The sequence below is a fragment of the Cryptotermes secundus genome, unplaced genomic scaffold, assembly GCF_002891405.2.
Source record: "Cryptotermes secundus unplaced genomic scaffold, Csec_1.0 scaffold194, whole genome shotgun sequence".
In the NCBI taxonomy this organism is placed as follows: domain Eukaryota; kingdom Metazoa; phylum Arthropoda; class Insecta; order Blattodea; family Kalotermitidae; genus Cryptotermes; species Cryptotermes secundus.
Window position 1 is genome coordinate 520,583 of NW_019738957.1, and position 19,598 is coordinate 540,180.

At 37.3% G+C, this 19,598-nt stretch overlaps 1 protein-coding gene across 7 annotated transcripts in view; it reads right to left on the reverse strand.

Moving 5' to 3' along the window:
- Positions 1-19,598, reverse strand: part of LOC111871390 (kinesin light chain) — a 223,677-nt gene that overhangs the window by 84,342 nt on the left and 119,737 nt on the right. For all 7 annotated transcript variants that reach the window (XM_023864474.2, XM_023864471.2, XM_023864477.2 and 4 more), the window contains 3 exons: positions 12,149-12,236; positions 4,731-4,901; positions 4,178-4,382 (listed from right to left, as the gene is read on the reverse strand). In XM_023864474.2, coding sequence (XP_023720242.1) covers positions 4,178-4,382; positions 4,731-4,901; positions 12,149-12,236 — 464 coding nt within the window. The remainder of the gene's footprint in view (positions 1-4,177; positions 4,383-4,730; positions 4,902-12,148; positions 12,237-19,598) is intronic.

Below are 19,598 nucleotides of genomic sequence, written 5' to 3' on the forward strand. Positions count from 1 at the left end.
AAAAAGATGTTAAATAACCTGCATTAAATGGAAACTGTCTAATGCGGACAACGGAAATCAAAATAAGCCTTTATACGGAAAATTTCCAGTCTTCCGGAATGCATCGTTTAGAATAATTTTAGGCATCCTATACATTCTACAGAATTTTGTTTTCCTTAACTCTTTAAAATAAGCTTCTAACAGTACTGCACTACCTGCACTGATATTCAGCAGAATTGTTTTCCCCTTCTGGAAATTGTATTCAGTAAGGGCTCTAGGCCTACAGTTTTACTTTAGTCTAGCAGTTGTCATCATGGCTACAAAGACAAGAGTTGTGCTTGATCTTAACACAAGATTAAAAGTGATTCATGTGAGTGAGCGAGATAAATTGTCTCTTAAGCAGATCATGAAGATGTTTAACGTCAGTAAAACTCAAGTGTATGAGATTCTAAAGAAGAAAACGGAAATTCTGAAGTGGTGGGAAACTTGTGCTAATGGAAAAATAAAAAGAGAACGTAAGAAAACTGCAAATGTAGACATTAAGGAAATAGTGTGCGAGTGGTTTGTCAGAGTGAGGGCGAAAAGTCACTGGTTGTCACGTCCAATGGTACAGGAATATGCTAAAAAAGTCACTGAAAAACTGGGGAAGACTGAATTCAAAGCATCTAACGGATGTTTGGAGAGTTTTCGCAAAAGACATCGGATAGTTTTTAATGAACTTTGTGGTGAATCAAGTGATGTAAATAGTGAGACCACTGAGGAATGGGAAGCTAAATTGCCATCCATAATCGAGGGATATGAACCTGAAAACATAGCGAACGGTGATGAGACTGGACTGTTCTTCCACTCGCTTCTGAATAAATCGCTATGTCTGAAAGGTGAAAAATGTTTGGGAGGAAAACTGTGCAAAGAAATATTGACTGTTTTTCTATGTGGTTTTATATCAGGTGAAATGGTGAAAACATTAGTGACTGGCAAGGCAGCAAAGGCACGATGCTTCCGAAACATGGACATACAGAAACTTCCCGCTGAGTGGGCATGGATGACGTCACAGATCATGGAGGAATGGTTAACGGCCTTCATGGTAGAATGAAAGTGCACAACTGGCATGTTTTGTTGTTCTTGGATAACGTAACATGCCACCCCCATATCAAACTTTCCAACGTACGACTTGCTTGGTTCCCTCCAAACACCACTAGTGTTTCTCAACCAATGGATCAGGGCATCATTCGGAATGTTAAGGTCGACTATCGTAAATTATTAATGCAATCTTTGCTCGTCAATAAAGATTCTACATCATCCGCCTCTGAACTTGCAAGGACTGTCTCGGTTCTAGATGCGGTTATTTGGATAAGCCAAGCAGTAAAGAAGTTGTTACCAGAAACTGTGACAAAGTGTTTCGAAAAAGCAGGATTTTCTATAGTAGAAGTTACTCTTAGTGTAGAAAATGAGAATGACCAGAAGGACTTACAACATTGCATGAATGAAGCTGCTTTCAGTAACTGCAATGCTGAGGACTACATCAACATAGACAAAGATGTGCAAACAGAACCAGACACAATGGATATCGATGTATTAGTTGAGAATTTTAGAGAAAATCGAAAAGGAAGAGAGGAGGAGGAGGAAGAAGAAGAAGAGGAAAATGACATTGTGATAGAAGAAGAAAAGTGTAGAGTGAAGACTTATCAGGATGCTGCCAACAGTTTAAAGGTACTGCAGGAGTTTGCCGTGCAACGGAATGATTCAGACATGCTTACTCTAATTTCTCAAGCTAAAGTGTTTATGGAAAGTCAGGCAGCCAAGAGAGTAAACTGTGTGCAAAAAACTCTGCTGGAGTTCTGGTAAAATTATAAAAAGTGAGTACTGCAATTTTTTCCTGTTCAGTGTAATGTTTGCATGTGTTCAATGATTATAGTGTGAATAAATTAATGAGCATGTTGTTTTGTTTTGTCTCAAATATGTTTATGTCATGGTTTAGTTATTATAGTATATCTTGATTAAACAGAAACCTGACTTCAGCGGAAATTTTTTCTGGTCCCTTGAGATTCTGTTTAAGACAGGTTTTACTGTATAAAGTATTTGACTTGTCCTATATCATGTATAATGATCCATGGATATGAAGTAAATAATAATAATAATAACAACAACAACAACAACAACATAACCCTGAAAATTTACTGGACTATAAACCTACCAACTGCATCGTCATCTAACGAGGGCTAGGATTATGTGCGACTGCAAATGTCATTATAATGCGGTTACTGGACCACATTCCTTTGATTCTGTAAAGTTGCTTTTATTTCATAATGCATGCCTCTTGCCTAAGAAGGGTTTATTTGGAAACAGAACACTGTAAAATTTCAAATTGGTTAATGAAGAAAAACGCAATTTTCTTCACAGACGATTGGTTTTCAATTGCTTTTAGACCATGAGTAATTACATTTAATTCAAAATTGCTTCTAATAATATTCACTGCGTCCAGACACACAATTTAAAATTTTTAATTCTACTAATCCTTCCAGCCGCACTATGACCCTGGGGTCGACTCAGCCTCTAACAGGAATCAGTAACAGGAATTAATTAAATAATTTTCCTGGGGAGTAAAGGGCGGCCGGTGTGTAAGGCTGATAACCTTGCCGCCATCTTTGAGCTGATTGTCTAGATAATGTGGAACCCTCAACGTCTCACAACCCTATGGGCCTTCAGGGCCTGTCACAGGGATAGCTTTACTTACTTACTTTACTATAGAGGAAGACTTAAAGCCCACCATTTAATAATATCTACAAATATTTCTTATTCTTTGTACTAAATTGATGACATCCTCAACTGCTCCCTGGAAGTAGTATCACTGCAGAGGATACAAAGGACCAAAGAAGACAAAGAGTCCTTTAAAAAATGTGTTACCATATGAAAAATAATTTATCAGAAATGATTTACAATATATTATATACGTATCAGCTATCTCCCTGTCACTTCAATCACTTCTTTCTCTAACTAACCTGGAACACTTTACACCTTTACAGCCAATGGAAGGATGATTTTCACCAATACAAGTGGCAAAAAGGACAATGCTGAAAACAAGAACAACCTCTAACCTTGTTTAAGAAACATAATCCATAAATTGTGGCATGATGGAACATAGCACTTCCATAATACTGAAACGTTCATTACTGCACTTGCAAAAGCTCACTGTTCAGATTTTGATGTTTAGCCACATTGTATGTTAAAGACGGTGACCGCAATGTGCACCAAAGTGGGCGAGCTTCGATATATGATGGTCACAAACCCTGAATTCTGAATTATACATTACACATAGACCATGATAACTTAAGGACAAAAATTAATTTCTCTTAGACCTATTGATTAATTACCAAAAACACATATTTCTGACTTTTCATTCATAGAAATTGAACATAGGGTTGCTGTAGGTTGTACTTTTTCATTTCACTAAATACTTTCAAACAAAATAATTCACCAATTCGGCACATTCAATAAAAATATATAACTGGAGACTTAAGGGTCTATCATAGCAGATGATGGCCTACATTTTGAGCTACAATTTGCCAAAAACACAGAATTCATTTTTACAGTAACCCGAAGCAAATATTAGCAGAAAGAAGTGTGCAGATGCCACTGACTGAGTTCTTTATCTCTTAGCTGTTTCTTCTTTCCTTTCTAATATGAATATTAAGGTCTGGGCTACCTGCTCATAGGAATGAGCACATCAATGTTTCCATAGTTCAAACATTTAGAAAGTGTAAACGCTTGCATGCATTCCTTTCGAAAACTCAAAATGGGTTTGTCTGAACTGATAGCACGCAGATTGTGGGCAGGCAGTACACAAACATAGGAGTTACACGATTAATTTATATTTACATCTTTGTAATTAAAAAATCGTGGTGCAAATATAGTATTTAATTCATTTTATAGAAATTTTTTTGTCTGAAAGCAGCAGTGCATAAATTACTACAGTACACATAATAATTCATATATATTAAGAGGCATATCACTAACATAAAAAATTTCCATTTTCAAAACTTTACTAGGCTATTCACAAAATAAGTCGGAATATTTGTCTTTAATCCTGAAGTCGTTAATTGCTTTCAGCAAAATCTTCAACAAATATATACAATGTGGTAGGAAATATGAAGGACATGGAAGACAAATATGATACAAGGGTTGATGGGTTGTCACTTACCATCAATGGTGCCAAACTCCCGCTCGTGGGCACGTGTCAGCACTTGTTTGTATAGGATTTCAGCCTCCTTGTACTTGCCCTGTTTCAGGTAACATGATGCCAAATTGTTCTTTGTTTTGGCGACATTGGGGTCGTCAGGTCCCAGCTTTGACTCATATATCTCCAAGGCCCGCTGGTAGTATCTCTCAACTTCTTCATATTTTCCCTATACAATGCAGAGTAAAAGGAATGTGCGTATATATTAATGTCTTTGTACTTACAAATGTCAGAAAACAATAATTTTACTTTTCTACAGCATGCATATATGAAAAACAATTTGACTGCAGGAACTAGAACAGAGAAAGAAACGATAATTACCATGTGGGACAATAATTTTACTTTTCTGCAGCATATATATATATATGTGTGTGTGTGTGTGTGTGTGTGTGAAAACAATTTGACTGCAGGAATTGGAATAGAGAAAGAAAACTTAATAATGTTTCCACAGGAATTCCATTCCTAGCCTTAATGTATAGGCGATATTATCAAGTAGGATAGACCCAGGGTATAATACCTGATTTTGGCACAGGAGTGCGAGGTTATTAAGTTGCTTGGCCACATCAGGATGGTCCTTTCCAAGGACCTTCTCTCGAATCTCTAGTGCCCGTTTGCAGAGGGGTTCAGCTTCCTTGTACTTCCCTCGTTTGCCATATAAAACAGCTAGATTGTTGAGGGTAGCAGCCACCTGAGACAAAATAAAAATTTTGTAACAGAACACAAATAATATAGCTCAGAATGCTTCCATAATGAACATAACATTACTCTCTTTAATTTTTCAGCCAGGATTTAAAAAACAGGAGAATTGTACATTTGAAATTAAGAAGACATGTAGATAACAATGAAGAAAGCAGTCTTCTGGGATTTGGCACTGTGTATATGTGGTGTTAACGGATGTTTCGGAGGAACGTATCGCCTCCATCTTCAGGGCAGAAGAAAAAATATAAGAAATCTGCAAGTGAAGAGACCGTGAGAACGGGTAAAAGCAAACTGTCTGCGATACATTCCTCCGAAACGTCGGTTAACACCACATATACACGGTGCCAAATCCCAGAAGACTGCTTTCTTCATAGTCACTGCCGTGAAAGCCTCAAATCTTACATATAGATAACAAACTGCAAGAAGAACTATACAGTTTCAGAGATAAGAGGTCAAAAGTTGATTTAATTTTCATAGTTAGCTGATAACAGGACAAACAAAGAGGGGCAGGGGATTCTACAGACATACTTGCCTCTTACTGATATTGCAAAGGAATATGTTAATAAACGGACAGGAAAGCTGGAAAAGATTGAAATTTCCAAAGGACTAATGAAGAAAGAACATTTATGAGAAATATGAAAGCAGCATGATCACATATGGCAAAAATCTGAATGCTTTCAAACTTTCCACACTTTAGACAGGGAAATGTTTTATCCCCCACATCGGTCAACATACTCGTACTAATGAGTGAGATATTAATATGAACAACAGCTGAGCAAGCTAGTTGATACCATACACTCTGGTATATGCAAATGACATCAATATATGAGAACAGAATAAATCTCTATGAAATTTTTCTATTAGAATGTAAAGATTCTGAAATAAATTTGGATAAATATATGGTTTGGAAAATAATCTAGCTAGGAGACATACAAAAGACAGCATGAAAAAATCATGAAATATGGTGGAGAATTTTGAACACTTAGATGTAAAATACTGACAAATGGGGCAGTACAAGAACAAATGACAGAATGAATTAAAAATGTATGAAAATTTTACAAATTACTTCTGGATGCACTTTGAAATGGGAAATGCTGAAGATGGGAAAGGTATGTTTATTTAGATATTACTGTATGTCCATATCAATGTTTGGAGCAGAAACATGGACCACAGCAGATATTAGTACACTAATGGTGGCTGAAATAAGATTTTTATGAAATACAGAATAAGAAATCTGAATGGAGAGAATGGGGGTGGGGATTTAAAGACAAATACAGTGAAATCCCACTTTAATGTTACCATACTGGGTAAATAGTGTATTTAGGGAATATTTTCTCTGGTCCAAGCTGAAGCCTAATATAAAGTATGCCATGTTCCCATATTTCATAAATTTTTATTTAGTGAATAACCCACATTTAGCATACTTTTGTTTTTAATTTCTGGAACCTGTATCTCAGTTCTGTGCAACTGCTGTTGAAAAAGCACTAACATTGACGTTTATTTTTTCTGCGGGATACTGTTACTGCAAAACTGCAATCTCTGGCAAGTAACATCATCATATATTTAACCTGTACTAAATTCAAGCCACTCTTGGCATAAGACTTGCTTTCATTCTTAACTGACAATTCTTCAGTGTTTATTTCACATGTCATTAATTATTTATCTGTGTAGAAACAATTTCTTAAACTACTCATGTAAAGAAACTATTTTATTCCAATAAATACTAAAAATAAAATTCATAAGATGAATATTTTGACATAATTTCATATAACTGCCATTTATGGAAAATATGATTTAATGTAAAAAAGTCACTCTTACAGAGATTCAATACATAGGAATTTTACTGTACCTTGTACAACAAATAAATAAATAAAATTGATAAATATACAAAATGAAATAGTAAGGGTACATTTTAAAAATGAAGATTGAATCCACATCTGAAAAGTTCTATCTTCCAGGGGTGTCTGATTTTCATAGTTGGTTATTTAACAATGCTGTCAGTATCAAGACTATATCACATCAGATGATAGGGCTGATGAACTTAAGAGGATATGGAAGGAAGCAGCCATGGCCTAATGATGTAACATCCCAGTATTTGCTTGGAGGGACACATGAAAATCACAAGAAACCTTTGTAAGGATAGCAAGTGTACAAGCCAAGACCTGCTCCAAGCACCATCAAAATATAAGTCTAGAGTATTACTGCTAGATATTCAGTGTGTAAGACTTGCACTCATAATGAAAGTGAATTGAAAATAATTATTACATGTGTATGAAGTGTCACTGTGTGTACCTGTGAACATTTGAATCATCGTATGTACAGCTGTAAATATTTAAACCACTGACATGATTACACATTCAAATGTAAGCCTGCTTGCCCAGCTTACTCTCTGACACCGATTACGAAAGCAGTAAGTTGTTAAAAAATTATTGCAAACCTCTACCAGCTTAACATGGCATCATATCCTAGAAGAAAATACTCTTCAGTCACAAGAGCTTCAAACCTCATATAAGTATTATATTTATTTTTAGTGCATTATTTTTCCCATACTTGCAACAAGTTAACATTCATACCTAACAGGAACTGAGATGGTTATGATTTTTTTAGTACACCTCCATAAACCCTTAAGCACGCTGTACTTTGGAATTTAAATGGCAATTAAATTGCTGCAGAAGTGTTGAAAAGTGGCAAAACAAAAATTTGACAAGAGTGATGAATGAAATAATTTATTCATATCTTCTGCTCCAAATTATCTCCTTAATGACCCCCTGAAGTCTAGCCATAAGACACTGAATCACCATGTATATAAGGAATGGTACAGTGCATAAAGTTATGGAAATATGACCGTCTAGATGATGACCTTGACAAAAACCTAGATGTTGGTGGCTAGTACAATTGAGAAGACAATGTTGAAAGAAGAAATAACTTGGGTGGTGTTATATGGGATATCCCACACCCTTCCTTGGTCCGAACTAGTAGGGATGAGGGAATCTCTGAGAGAAGGGTGCTGTACTATGACAATAACTGAACTGATTAGGGCATGAAGATAAGTATATTATACAGGGTGGGGCGCAGAAACTTCCCTTTTGTGAAAATGCATTGTGAAGGGAGGGGAGGTCACAGAATAGTGGGGATAGGCTTGGCGAACGCAGCAGTTGCGGAAGTTTCTGTCTAATACCCCTCAGTAGGAAACATGAGGTGGACGAGTGAGCAGCGTGTGTTTACTGTCGAAGCCTATTTTTCGAACAACCATACCTACGTGGTGATGCAGCATGAGTTCCGTACTCCAGAATTAAGCCCAGAGGTCCAGTTCCCGACTGGAAATCAACTGTTTTGCGGGTAGAGAACTTTAGGACAACTGGGAGTGTGGTGAAAAAATCATCAGGATGACAACGGACCGTTACGTCAGAAAATGTGGAGGCAGTTCGACAGTCTATTTTGAGATCTCCAAGACGCTCCGCTCGCAAACATGCAGTTGCCCTAGACCAGTGTTCTGCAACCGGTGTGCCATCACAAGGTGAAAGGTGTGACGCGAACTTTTACCTATTGTAAGAAATTAATTGTCAAATTTTATTCGTTTTATTTTATCCCAGTTACTGTGTTTCATATGCTTGTATTTTATTCTCAGCCACTGCACTGATTAAATAAGATGAGGCTTGTTTATTCTTTATTACATGCTGTGATTTTTATGTACAGTAATGTTGTATTCTAAGAAATTAAACATAAATTATTTACTCACAGTTGTTATATCATAGTTTTCATTATTCATTAATTTTTATTTTTCTTGCATCTACACGGCTTCTTTGATATGCTTGCCACATGTTCTGTGCATGTGCTTTTCCCTAACAGTGCAGGGATTAGCATGGGTTTTCCTGTCTTTTATAACGCTGTTTTGGTATTTGCCCCTGTTTGTTAGAAGTTAGAGCTTCTTCAACTTTAAAACTTTCTTCCTGTAACGATGCACCCACCGATTTTTAGACTTCATATAAAAAAATAAGTCGGTATAGTGTCACTTCTTCCATTTGAAGAGTAGAGATCCCGCATTTTACAATTGTTTCAGTTCTATCACAGCTGTGCTCTGAAGTAGTTTGCAAATTTTTGTTGTTAGTTAGAGAATTACAGATGGGTCGTTTGAGATGTCCCCAACTGTATGGCCACTTGCTGATGGCAATAAAGTGGTGATGGACACAACTAAAGAACATTTAGAAATGCTGCAGCTGAAATTAAATAAGTATTTTGGAGAGAATGTACAAGATTTTGACTGGGTTCATGATCCATTTGTTGTGAATTCAGAACATCTTCCGATTAATATACAAGACGAACTCGCAGATTTAAAAGCAGACAGAACACTGAAACTAAAACTTCTCGAAGTGCCTTTGGATACGTTTTGGTTGGCAATAAGGAGTGGATACCTGGCTATCTCCAAGATGGCAGTTAATGTGTTATTGCCATTTTCACTATATATTTGTGTGAATTGAGCTTCTCAACGTTAACTGAAATTAAGACATCAAAGAGGGAGCGGCTCAAATCCATTGATGAAGAAATGAGACTTGCGTTGTCAATGATTCCACCACGGATCAGTCGCCTGTGAGCAGCTACGCAGGCGCAAGTATCACATTGAAGGTATGAGTATAATTATTGTATTTACTTTAATAGTAATAGAAGTGTATTTTCTACACTCTACAGTGAACTGAGGTTCATTAATTGTTAATAAATGCACGAGTCAATTTCTGTTTAATGATAATAAAATAACAATATAATAATATTATACTAATAAGTTGATCATGTTACATATTGTGACATGTTGACCCCTACCTCCCCAGCGGCACGTAGCGGTAACGTAGCGCTCGCGTAATAGGCGAGTCATCACCCCACCACTCTCCCTGAGCGGTGACATCACGAGCGGAGCGGAGGCGGAGTTAGCCGAGCTCCCGCAACCTGGTAACTATGCAACGCGAGTCAACAGCGGTGACATCACCAAGGGATATCGCGGTTGCCAGGCAGCAGCCAACAACTCCTGTGACGTGTCACGAAACAGGCACCACTGCGGCTATATAAGGGAACTGCACAGCAGCTACGGACGAGTTGTAAAGTAACAGTCGCCGAGTAGAGTTGTAATGTGGCCATCATCGAAGACAGTTCCGAGTTAGTCTCCGAGCAAGCCTACGAGCGAGTGTATTATCAACGAGTTCTCAGTTCGCAAGTTACGAGCTACAGACATGTGTGCGATAACCAGTGATAACCAGTTATACTTGGAGTGTGTAATTCAGGGAGACTTGTATAGCTCCCACGTTATTAATACGTGAAGACTCTTGAAGATAGTGTTAAGAGATTTTGTTGTAGGGTTTGTAAAGAGTGGAAACCCGTAACATTGTTATAATTAATTGTAGCCGATAGTTGTAGATTGTTGAATAAACCAGTTAACAATCCGAACGGCGTCTTCAGTAACGAAACAAGCTACAATATTTATATTAATTGTCTGATATCATGTGTTTTTGAGGGGAATAACATTTTGGTGTGCTGTGTTGAGTCATGGATACTTCATGGTTTGCCGCGAGTAGAAAAAGCTTGCGGAACACCGCCCTAGACATATCCAATCGTTCAATCTGCCGAATTCTTCATGAACATCTTCATTTCCATTTCTATAAGATGGTTGTTGTGCAAGAACTGCCATCACGTGATTTCCAGAACTGAATAACGGCGTGCGGAACATTATTGGAAACTTTACCCCCTGACGCACTTGTTTTCTTTAGTGATGAGGCACATTTTCACCTATCCGGATATGTCAACAAGCAGAATATGCGCTATTGGAGTGGCAACAATCCCAGAGAGCTCCATGAGAGGCCACCTCACAGTGATAAGGTGACAGTATGGTGTGCGTTGTCGAGAGTTGGAGTTATTGGCCCTTTTTTTGAAGAAGAAGACAATCATGCAGTTACTGTCAAATTCACAGTGGTATGCGGACATGATTAAAAACTTTTTTGAACCAGCTCTTGAAGAAATGCATCTAGGAAATGTCTGGTTCCAACAGGATGGTGCCAAGGCCCACATAGCCCGAGCTTCGATGACAGTTTTGAGGGCAAAGTTCCCCGGACGGCTCATCTCGTTTCGAGGTGAAATCCCGTGGGAAGCGCACTCACCTGATCTAACGCCCTGTGATTTTTCTTTTGGGGGATACTTCAAGGCAGAGGTTTTTAAACATCACCCCACAAACCTGCTTCAGCTGAAGAATATTCAGCAGGAAGTAGCCCAAATTCCGGTACACATATTGGAACATGCAGAGGGGAACTTCAGAAAATGGTTGCATCAGTGCATAGAGAATGGTGGCCATAACCTTCAAGATATTTTGTTTAAAACTACATGATTTAAAACTTTAAAGTATGTTCTTTCATTAGCTAAACATAAATTTTGTCTATCAGCAATAATTTTTCTTTTATTCACCTTCAAAAAAAGGAAGTTTCTGCGCCCCCCCTGTATAAAAAACTACATATATTACAAAGAAAACTAATACATTCAAAACAGATCACTGAATGAAGTAAGAATGAACCGTATAATTCATATCAAACCATACCTTTAGGGTGCACTGAATGAAATTACCAGGTAACAAACATGCTGTCACATTCCCTAAACATATCAAAAGCACCTCAACTAAAAATCAACCTACTGCAAATCTGAACCAGACCAAGACCCTTCAGAAACTAGACAATATGCAATCACATAGCCTGTAGCTTCAGACTGATGAACAAAGTAAACATCACTGCATGAAGCAACACAGGGTCCAGTGACCAAACCCTCCACAATAAAATCACTCAAGAGTCATCAAGCAGCAAGAATTTATACTTTTCTGACCAACACCCAAAATCTGAAGATTCCTACTCGTCCTTGTTGTGTGTCCTAACGTTTTTGCCAAATATGGTTTGCGTCCTGCTGTAAGGCTTCAGTAATTTAAAATGTAGCAAAGCTTTTACTCTAGGCATGCTGCAATCACCCCATCCTTATGAACTCTCAGGCCACCTGTACTCATGCTATTGATGTGCTGGGAAATGTCATGTCACACCTACAGTAGGGTGAACTCCTAATGTATCCCGGAGCAGATGGGTCTCCCTTATATGCTAGTATAACAGTGGTATGATGGACTGAGATGCAGCTGATGAACTGACATTACTTTGTGACTGAATCAAATGATATGGCACAACTTCAAGCATGAAGTTACAAGTATTACAAATGTCAACTTACTGCTGGGTGATTTTCTCCCAGTGTCTTCTCTCGAATGGCAAGGGCATCATTTAGCAAATTTGCTGCTTCTTTATATTTGTTCTGGTCCCTGTAAAAGAGCAATCAGATTAAATTACACATTCTCAAAAAAGCTGATTGCACAAAAATATGGAATAAAATGTGTACAGCTCGTGTGCAAAAAATTGCTCTGATGGGGAAAAGTGAACACACTTTAATATCAGCAAAGGATTCAGTATGCCTGCTGCATCTGTGATTATAAAGCATTACTTTTTCTTTGCCAAAGAAACTTCTTGTATAATAAAATCAAGGTTTCTAAATTGTTCAAACTAGTCACATCTCAGCTTATCAATAACATGATGCAAATGTGGAAAATGTTGACCCAACTTAAATTTGAAAAGTCCTGTCTTCTGGAATCTACTATTGTGTAGCCTGGTGAATGTGAATTGACATACAAGAGTAACATATCTCCATCTTCAGGGTTGAAGAGTAAGCCAAATAAGAAATCAGGATGAAGATGGAGGTGATATGTTCCTCTCAAACATCCACTAACTTTCAGTGGACTACATGGTGTTATATCCCAGAAGATGGAACTCTTCATAGCCAATGCAGTGAGGACTTGAAATCCAACATAACTTAAAAACCTGTTTAATGTTTTAGTAACATTAGAAGGAACCTGTCCCTTCCAAAATAGTAACATATCATTCAAAATTATAACACCCATAAAAATGGGCTGAAAAAACACCATGTGCACTAGTATATTAATTTAATAGGTAAGGTTTAATTCACAACTGATAATAAGACACACAGAAAAGAAATATAGAAGTAAACTGAAAATTTTGTTTTATAAAGTGCAATGATTTGTGTATGTCATTAAAATCTTCTCTGGCTAACAGCTGTGTCAGGTTGCTAAAAATTACCAGTGTTTCAGGGACCATCTCTATCCTCATTATCAGAGTCTGATATGACAGGATCTAAACAGTCCCACCTATATGCTAACCTGTGGGCCAGTCTGGATCCTATGTCACATCAGACACTGATGATTGGGACAGAGACATGGTCCCTGAAACATCAGTAATTTTTAAACAACTGACATGGAGAAGATTTTTCTGACTTTAACCACTGTGAAACCTTCAGATTTTATGTATGTGTAAGTTGTTCTGCAACAAAGCCTTGTAAAATTTTATTCAAAACTCCTCTTAAGAAAGTTGCAGCCTTATATAATTCAAACAGGCTAGATAACGATTCAGCTAAAGCCATCAAAATATTTATTTTTTACTTCATACATAAATAAAATGCTGTGGAAAAGTGAAAAATCTCGCCCCTGCTGGGAACCGAGCCTTGGCCATATGGCCCAGAGCAATACCAACTGAGCAAGCCTGACTCCAAAAAATAACCAGTAATCACCTAATGAAAGGTGCATAGATTAACAGTGGTAAAAGCACCACAGAACCAGACCAATGGATTATCTACACAATGGTGAAGCCATTAGCCATTGCTGATATACTGATAATACCTGGCTAGCCCTCTGCAGAACCTATTGGTACAGAATGTACTGCATGTACAACACATGCAGTAACAGGAGCAAAACACAACACAGAACACGATACACAAATGCATGTAGGAAGAATGCTCACATAAAAGAGGATTGGCATAATTCACGTGTTTGAATGTGACGTAGGATGAATCCTGAAAAGTTTTATTATTTAGAATTCATCAACATATATGACGAATATAGATTTTAGTCATTTTAGAATGAAGACACCATGGCATGCAGTACAATAGTTTAACATGCATAAAGACACATGAGGATGGCACATTAGTGCTGAAACATGTAGTGTGGAAGTGAAGAATAAGGTGAAAAAGTGGATACACTGTAAGATGGTTAGCATAAACCATGGACACTCTACTTAAATGCCTGTCTGGTCTGGTTATATAGCCTTGGCATGGAATGCATAAAAACACATTATTGCCATTGTTTATCATCCACTGCATAACAAAAAATAGCTTGTTTACTGGCCGTAGCCTAGCAATGGCTGTCTCTTTCAAGTCATCACGTCACACTGCTCCCTCCTTAAGGAGGTTCGTTCTGAGCAGCCTACCAATGCGTCACCATTTTTTCTTAATGACTGTGGAGACATAACAACTGGAAGTGGCCCGTGCTTCTATAGCACTGGCACTTAATCTGGCATTAGTCTCTTCTTCTGTTTGGGAGAATGCCAGTTCCTCCACAATGTCCTGTCATTTGTTTTCTGGAATCTGATGGAAGACCAGACTGTTAGCTTTACAACTTCCAGACCTTAAGTCTGCCTCAGGGCCTTTTTGAGTGTCCTCTTGCCTACCAGAAGCAGCTGCTGATTTATGCCTTGGTCTCTTAACCCACTGTTGAATGCCTTGCCTAGTCCTCTATGAATGTGGCCCTCATGTCTTGTGGGAGGGGTAAGGTGGGTCATTCATTTGATGGTGGTGGAAAATTCCTGCAAGGGTTCATCAGCGTCTAGAGTCTGTATCTTCAGTTGACTGAGGTACTCTGCAGCCTGATGCTGGTCCCCAAATCAGTCCTCAGCTGCCCCAACATTCTCCCTGTATGTTGCTCCTTTAGGGGTCTCCATGAAGAACACTGGAAGCCTGGCCTTGAGGGGTGGTAAGCACATGCGTGGATTTTACATGTGGTGCCCTTCCATAGTGCTACCCTAAGGGAGAAACAGAGCTCCCTCATGGCCTTCCTTTCTTCTCAATGGGCTTTCATTTTGGCTATCACCTTTTCTTGACTGGCTTTCATCTTTCCACGGCAGGGTTTCATTACTTCTAGGCTGGAATCCATCTTGGCCTTCATTTCTTTCTGAATGGCCAGTAGGAGTTTCATTATTTTCTCCATTTTCATAGTATAATAATATTAAAATTTACTGCAGTCTACAATCCAACAATTTGATTAATCCAATTCAGTTATCCCACTTCTGACACCAGCCGCCACATGTTAGGGACTAGATAAGGGGTTTAGATTGGTAATCAGATATATTAAAATCTTATGAACTGTAACTACAAGTAAATGCTCTCGCTAATTCACACGCTTTCTCACTACAGCAGACACTAAGTCTTCTTTAGCCATTGCATGGTAACGGCACCCAACGTCCTCTGCTTACATCCTTACCAGCTGGTGACTGTCTCACAAATAACTAACTCATTACTTCAACTGTCAAATCTCAACTGGAACTCTCAGCCTCCTAGTTATTACTATCCACTCACTGGCTATACCTGCACTTACTGACTTTTCTAGCTGTCAACTGCTTGTCTGATCTGGCTATATACCCTCAGCATGGACTGCACACAAAACACTGTGTCACAGTTGTTCTTTATCAACAACACCAATTGAGAGGAAATGGAGGGAAGAAGAAATAATGGTATCCAGTGATGAGGATGATGATTTAGCAGATGACCAGAATGTGCCTAACCAGGAGGCCCAGGATGGTGATGGACATGTAAATGAAGACCAGGTTGGGGAAATTTTGACGTGTGATAAACAAGTAGAAACCTAAGTAAAATGACCCCGAAATGTTCCAAAGAAAAGGAACCTGGATTTTTTATGGAAATAACAAGGGAAAACATAAGTAACAGTTTAAGTAAATGGGAAGCGAGAGGGAGTTTAAAAGATAATATGTTCACAACCTTACACCATAATGTTCAGAGTCAATGGAATAAGCGCATGGAATTGAGAATACTTTTAAATTCTAGCTTGCAGGATGTAAATATACTGTGCTTTACAGAACATTGGTTGGATGAATTCTCACTAACCTTGGTAGAAATAGATAAGTTTAAACTGGTTAGTAAATTTTGTAGAAAGCAAAGTAAGAGTGGCGGATCATGTATATTTGTAAACAAAGAGGTGAACCTAAGGGAAGTCACATTTTTAAATGAACTCTGTAGTGGAAAAAACTTTGAGATATCAGGTGTGGAAATTGAAAAATTTAAATGGGTATTGATATGTATTTAGAGATCACCCTCAAGGTGATGTGAAAATATTTTTGAAGAAACTCGAATCTCTCACTGAGAGAATACACAAAAACAAGAAAAAATTAATAATCTGTGGAGACTTGAATATAAACCTGCTCCAGGAAAATGAGCAGGTCCATTCACTGAAAAATTTGATAGTGTCTTATGATTTAATAAATATAGTCTTCAGTCCAACAAGAGTTACTAGTAGCTCGGAATTACTGTTAGATATGGTGGTATTAAATAGAGAGTTTAACAAGAATTACACTGAGATTATAAATATGGGATATTTGGTTCATTTGGCCCAGATTTTATGGGTATTAATAGACAAATGTAATAATGAGAGGAAAAAGCTTTAAAAAGAAAGTATACCAAGGACAATATTGCTAAATTTATAACTTTGTTGACTAGTGAATATTGGGGGGAAATATATGTGGAAAGATGTGTAAATGAGACATATAAGCAATTTATAAAAAAAAAATCTTAGACTATTTTAATCAAGTATTTCCACTGAAACCAGTAATAAAGAGCTATACTAAGAATAAGAAATTGATATCAAAAGGAATAAAAATATCTTGCTGGAAAATGAGGTTTTTAAGCGATTTAAAATGGAGGATAGCTTTGCCAATTGAAATAGTAAGCTGTATCAGTAGTTATCAAAGGATATGATATAAAAGGGTTATTTTAGAAGCAAAAAAAGAGACAAAATGATAAATGGATAGAAGGGGCATCTAACCCAAATAAACTAATATGGCAGATAATAAATAAAAGAATGGGCAAAGTAGGAAAGGATGACCAGGAGATTCGGTTACAAGGATATAACACGAAAATATCCCACCCCCAGGAGGTGGCTGACACACTGAACTCATATTTTATAGACAAAGTTAAAGAACTCGTGGAGAAAAATAAGAGTAAGACCAAAGAAATATAGTTAAAAAAGTTGTAACAGGAAACCCAAATTCAATGTATTTTTGGCCAATCTTGGAAGAAGAAACTGTCATAGAAGCATCTAAATTAAAGGGCAAAGCCTCAGTGGGAGCTGACGGAATCCCAGGTTTTCTTATAAAAATATGCAACACAAGTACAAAAAAACCACTCAATTTTATATTTAATGAATCAATAAATTAAGGGGTTTTCCCTGATTTATTGAAAATTGCAAAGATCAATCCAGTTTACAAAATAGGAAACAAAAATGAAGCGAGTAACTATAGACCTATATCAGTGCTATCAGTATTCTCAAAGATCTCAGAAAAAAATAGTATACAATAGACTGGTGTCCTTTATGGCTAAATTAAAAATATTAACTGAAAAACAATATGGATTCCAAAAAGATAAATCAACAATATCAGCATGTCAGTCATTTATCAGGAAGATACAAGAAGCTTTGGATAAGAAATTACTACCAGTGGGTATTTTCTTTGATTTAACAAAGGCTTATGATGTTATTAACCATGATATTTTGCTAGAAAAATTAGAGCATTATGGGATAAGAGGGCAAATTAATGCCTGGCTAAAATCATATCTAACACTGAGGGCACAATATGTGGAATTAATTTCTAACGGAAACAGGGACTGTATGACTCATTTTAATTCAAAAATAAGGAATGTAAAGGTAGGGATTACACGAAGGTCAACCTTGGGCCCATTTTTGATTTACATAAATGACCTACCCCTCCATATAACTAAGAGGGAAGTGGTGCTATTTGCAAATGATACCAGTATACTGATAACAGAAAAGAACAAAAAATTCTTCAAAATAAAATAGATAAGGTAATGAAGCAACTCAAATCTTGGTTTTCAATCTATATAAATAAAAATGTAAATGTTCATTTGTTACTGATTGAAAATCTCCAAAAGTTCTTCACCGATTGCTTCGAAATTTTGACACAACGTTGCATTCGAATGCACGCATTTTTATATACCTATTATATATATGTCACACCTGTGACAGGTTGGTTGGTTGTTAAAATATTAATTGTACTCAATATTAATATACTGTAACGTGTTATACATCGTCCATTGAATACCAACAGATCATTGCCTAGGAATAACTGTGGCAATGAACTGTTGAAAGAGCGGAAATAATGCATTTCTGCGGCAACGAGCACAGAACACGTGAAATCGAACCCTGGGCGAATGTGCCCTCTATTGCATCCGAAACCAGGTTATAATAGTCCAGCTCTGAAGAGTTTTTTGGTGATACTGGACGTGATAACAGCTGTACTCGCTGGTGTAAAAGTGAGCATTCAATAACTTATTCGCTGAATCCGAGACGTATGTCGAAGTTATTTGTCGCACTGAATAGGAGACATGTGACCACGACAACGTTACATAGGTAACATGCGACATATTCTTATTATTAAAGTACACGTAAATAATTCAACAATTTAAAAGACATCAAGAATATGTCACTCATTAAAAATGTATTTTAATACTTTTTGATGTTAAAATCATTAAAAATGTCAATCTATCTATATAAATAAAAATGTAAATGTTCGTTTGTTCAAGATCTTAAATCCCCGAAAGTTCTTCACTGATTGCTTTGAAATTTTGACATAACGTTGCATTCGAATACGTCACACCTGTGACAGGTAAAAACATGTCACATGTTTGGAATCCATGAGTCACTTCCATAGTAACGCTAGAACAGACCGTTGCATAGGTAGCAACAATAGTGGTATTGTAGCCCCAACAGTTGGCCATTGCCTAGGAAGTAACAATAGCGATACTGTAATCCCAACATTGAGCCGTTGTGTCGAGAACATCGAATCTCCACGGTTACGACGAATACACGGAGCGTTCCCACAGAGACAATGCAATAACAATGGGTCGTTGCGTAGGAAACGCCGAATCAACAAAGCACCGTTTCCACAGTTATAACAAAGGCTCATTTGCATTGCAGCGGCTGAGGGTATAAAAGGGGTTCAATTCATTCGCCCAGTTAGTCTGGAATAACCGCCGAAGAAGTGAGTCTGTAGCCCCAATAGTTGGCCATTTTGATTTAGTTATTTCGTGTGACGTTCCGTTGGATTTGGGCTGTGTTGTTTACCATAGCGTTCATTTCGTGAATATAGTTTATATTTCATTGCTTTTCATTTCGTTTTCTTAACTGTTCTCCTTATTTTTCAGAAAACTGAGCCACAGCAATGCATGGCTGGGTACAGCTAGTGAAAAATATTGTAATAAACTACATGAGTATGAATAAACTACAAGACAGCATTGAGCCAGTAATTACCTTCAAAAATATAATTAATGAATTATACAGCACAGTTTAGGTTTCTTGGTATTAATTTAACCCACAAATTAAAATAGAACATTCATATTCAGTTGGTCTGTACAAAGCTCAGTAAGGTGTGTTACATTATTAAAGCTTTGAAAGGCAAAGTAAGCCCATATGTCCTTAGGAATGTGTACTTTGCTAAATTCCAATCTCAAATAAGTTGTGGTTTGATATTTTGGGGGG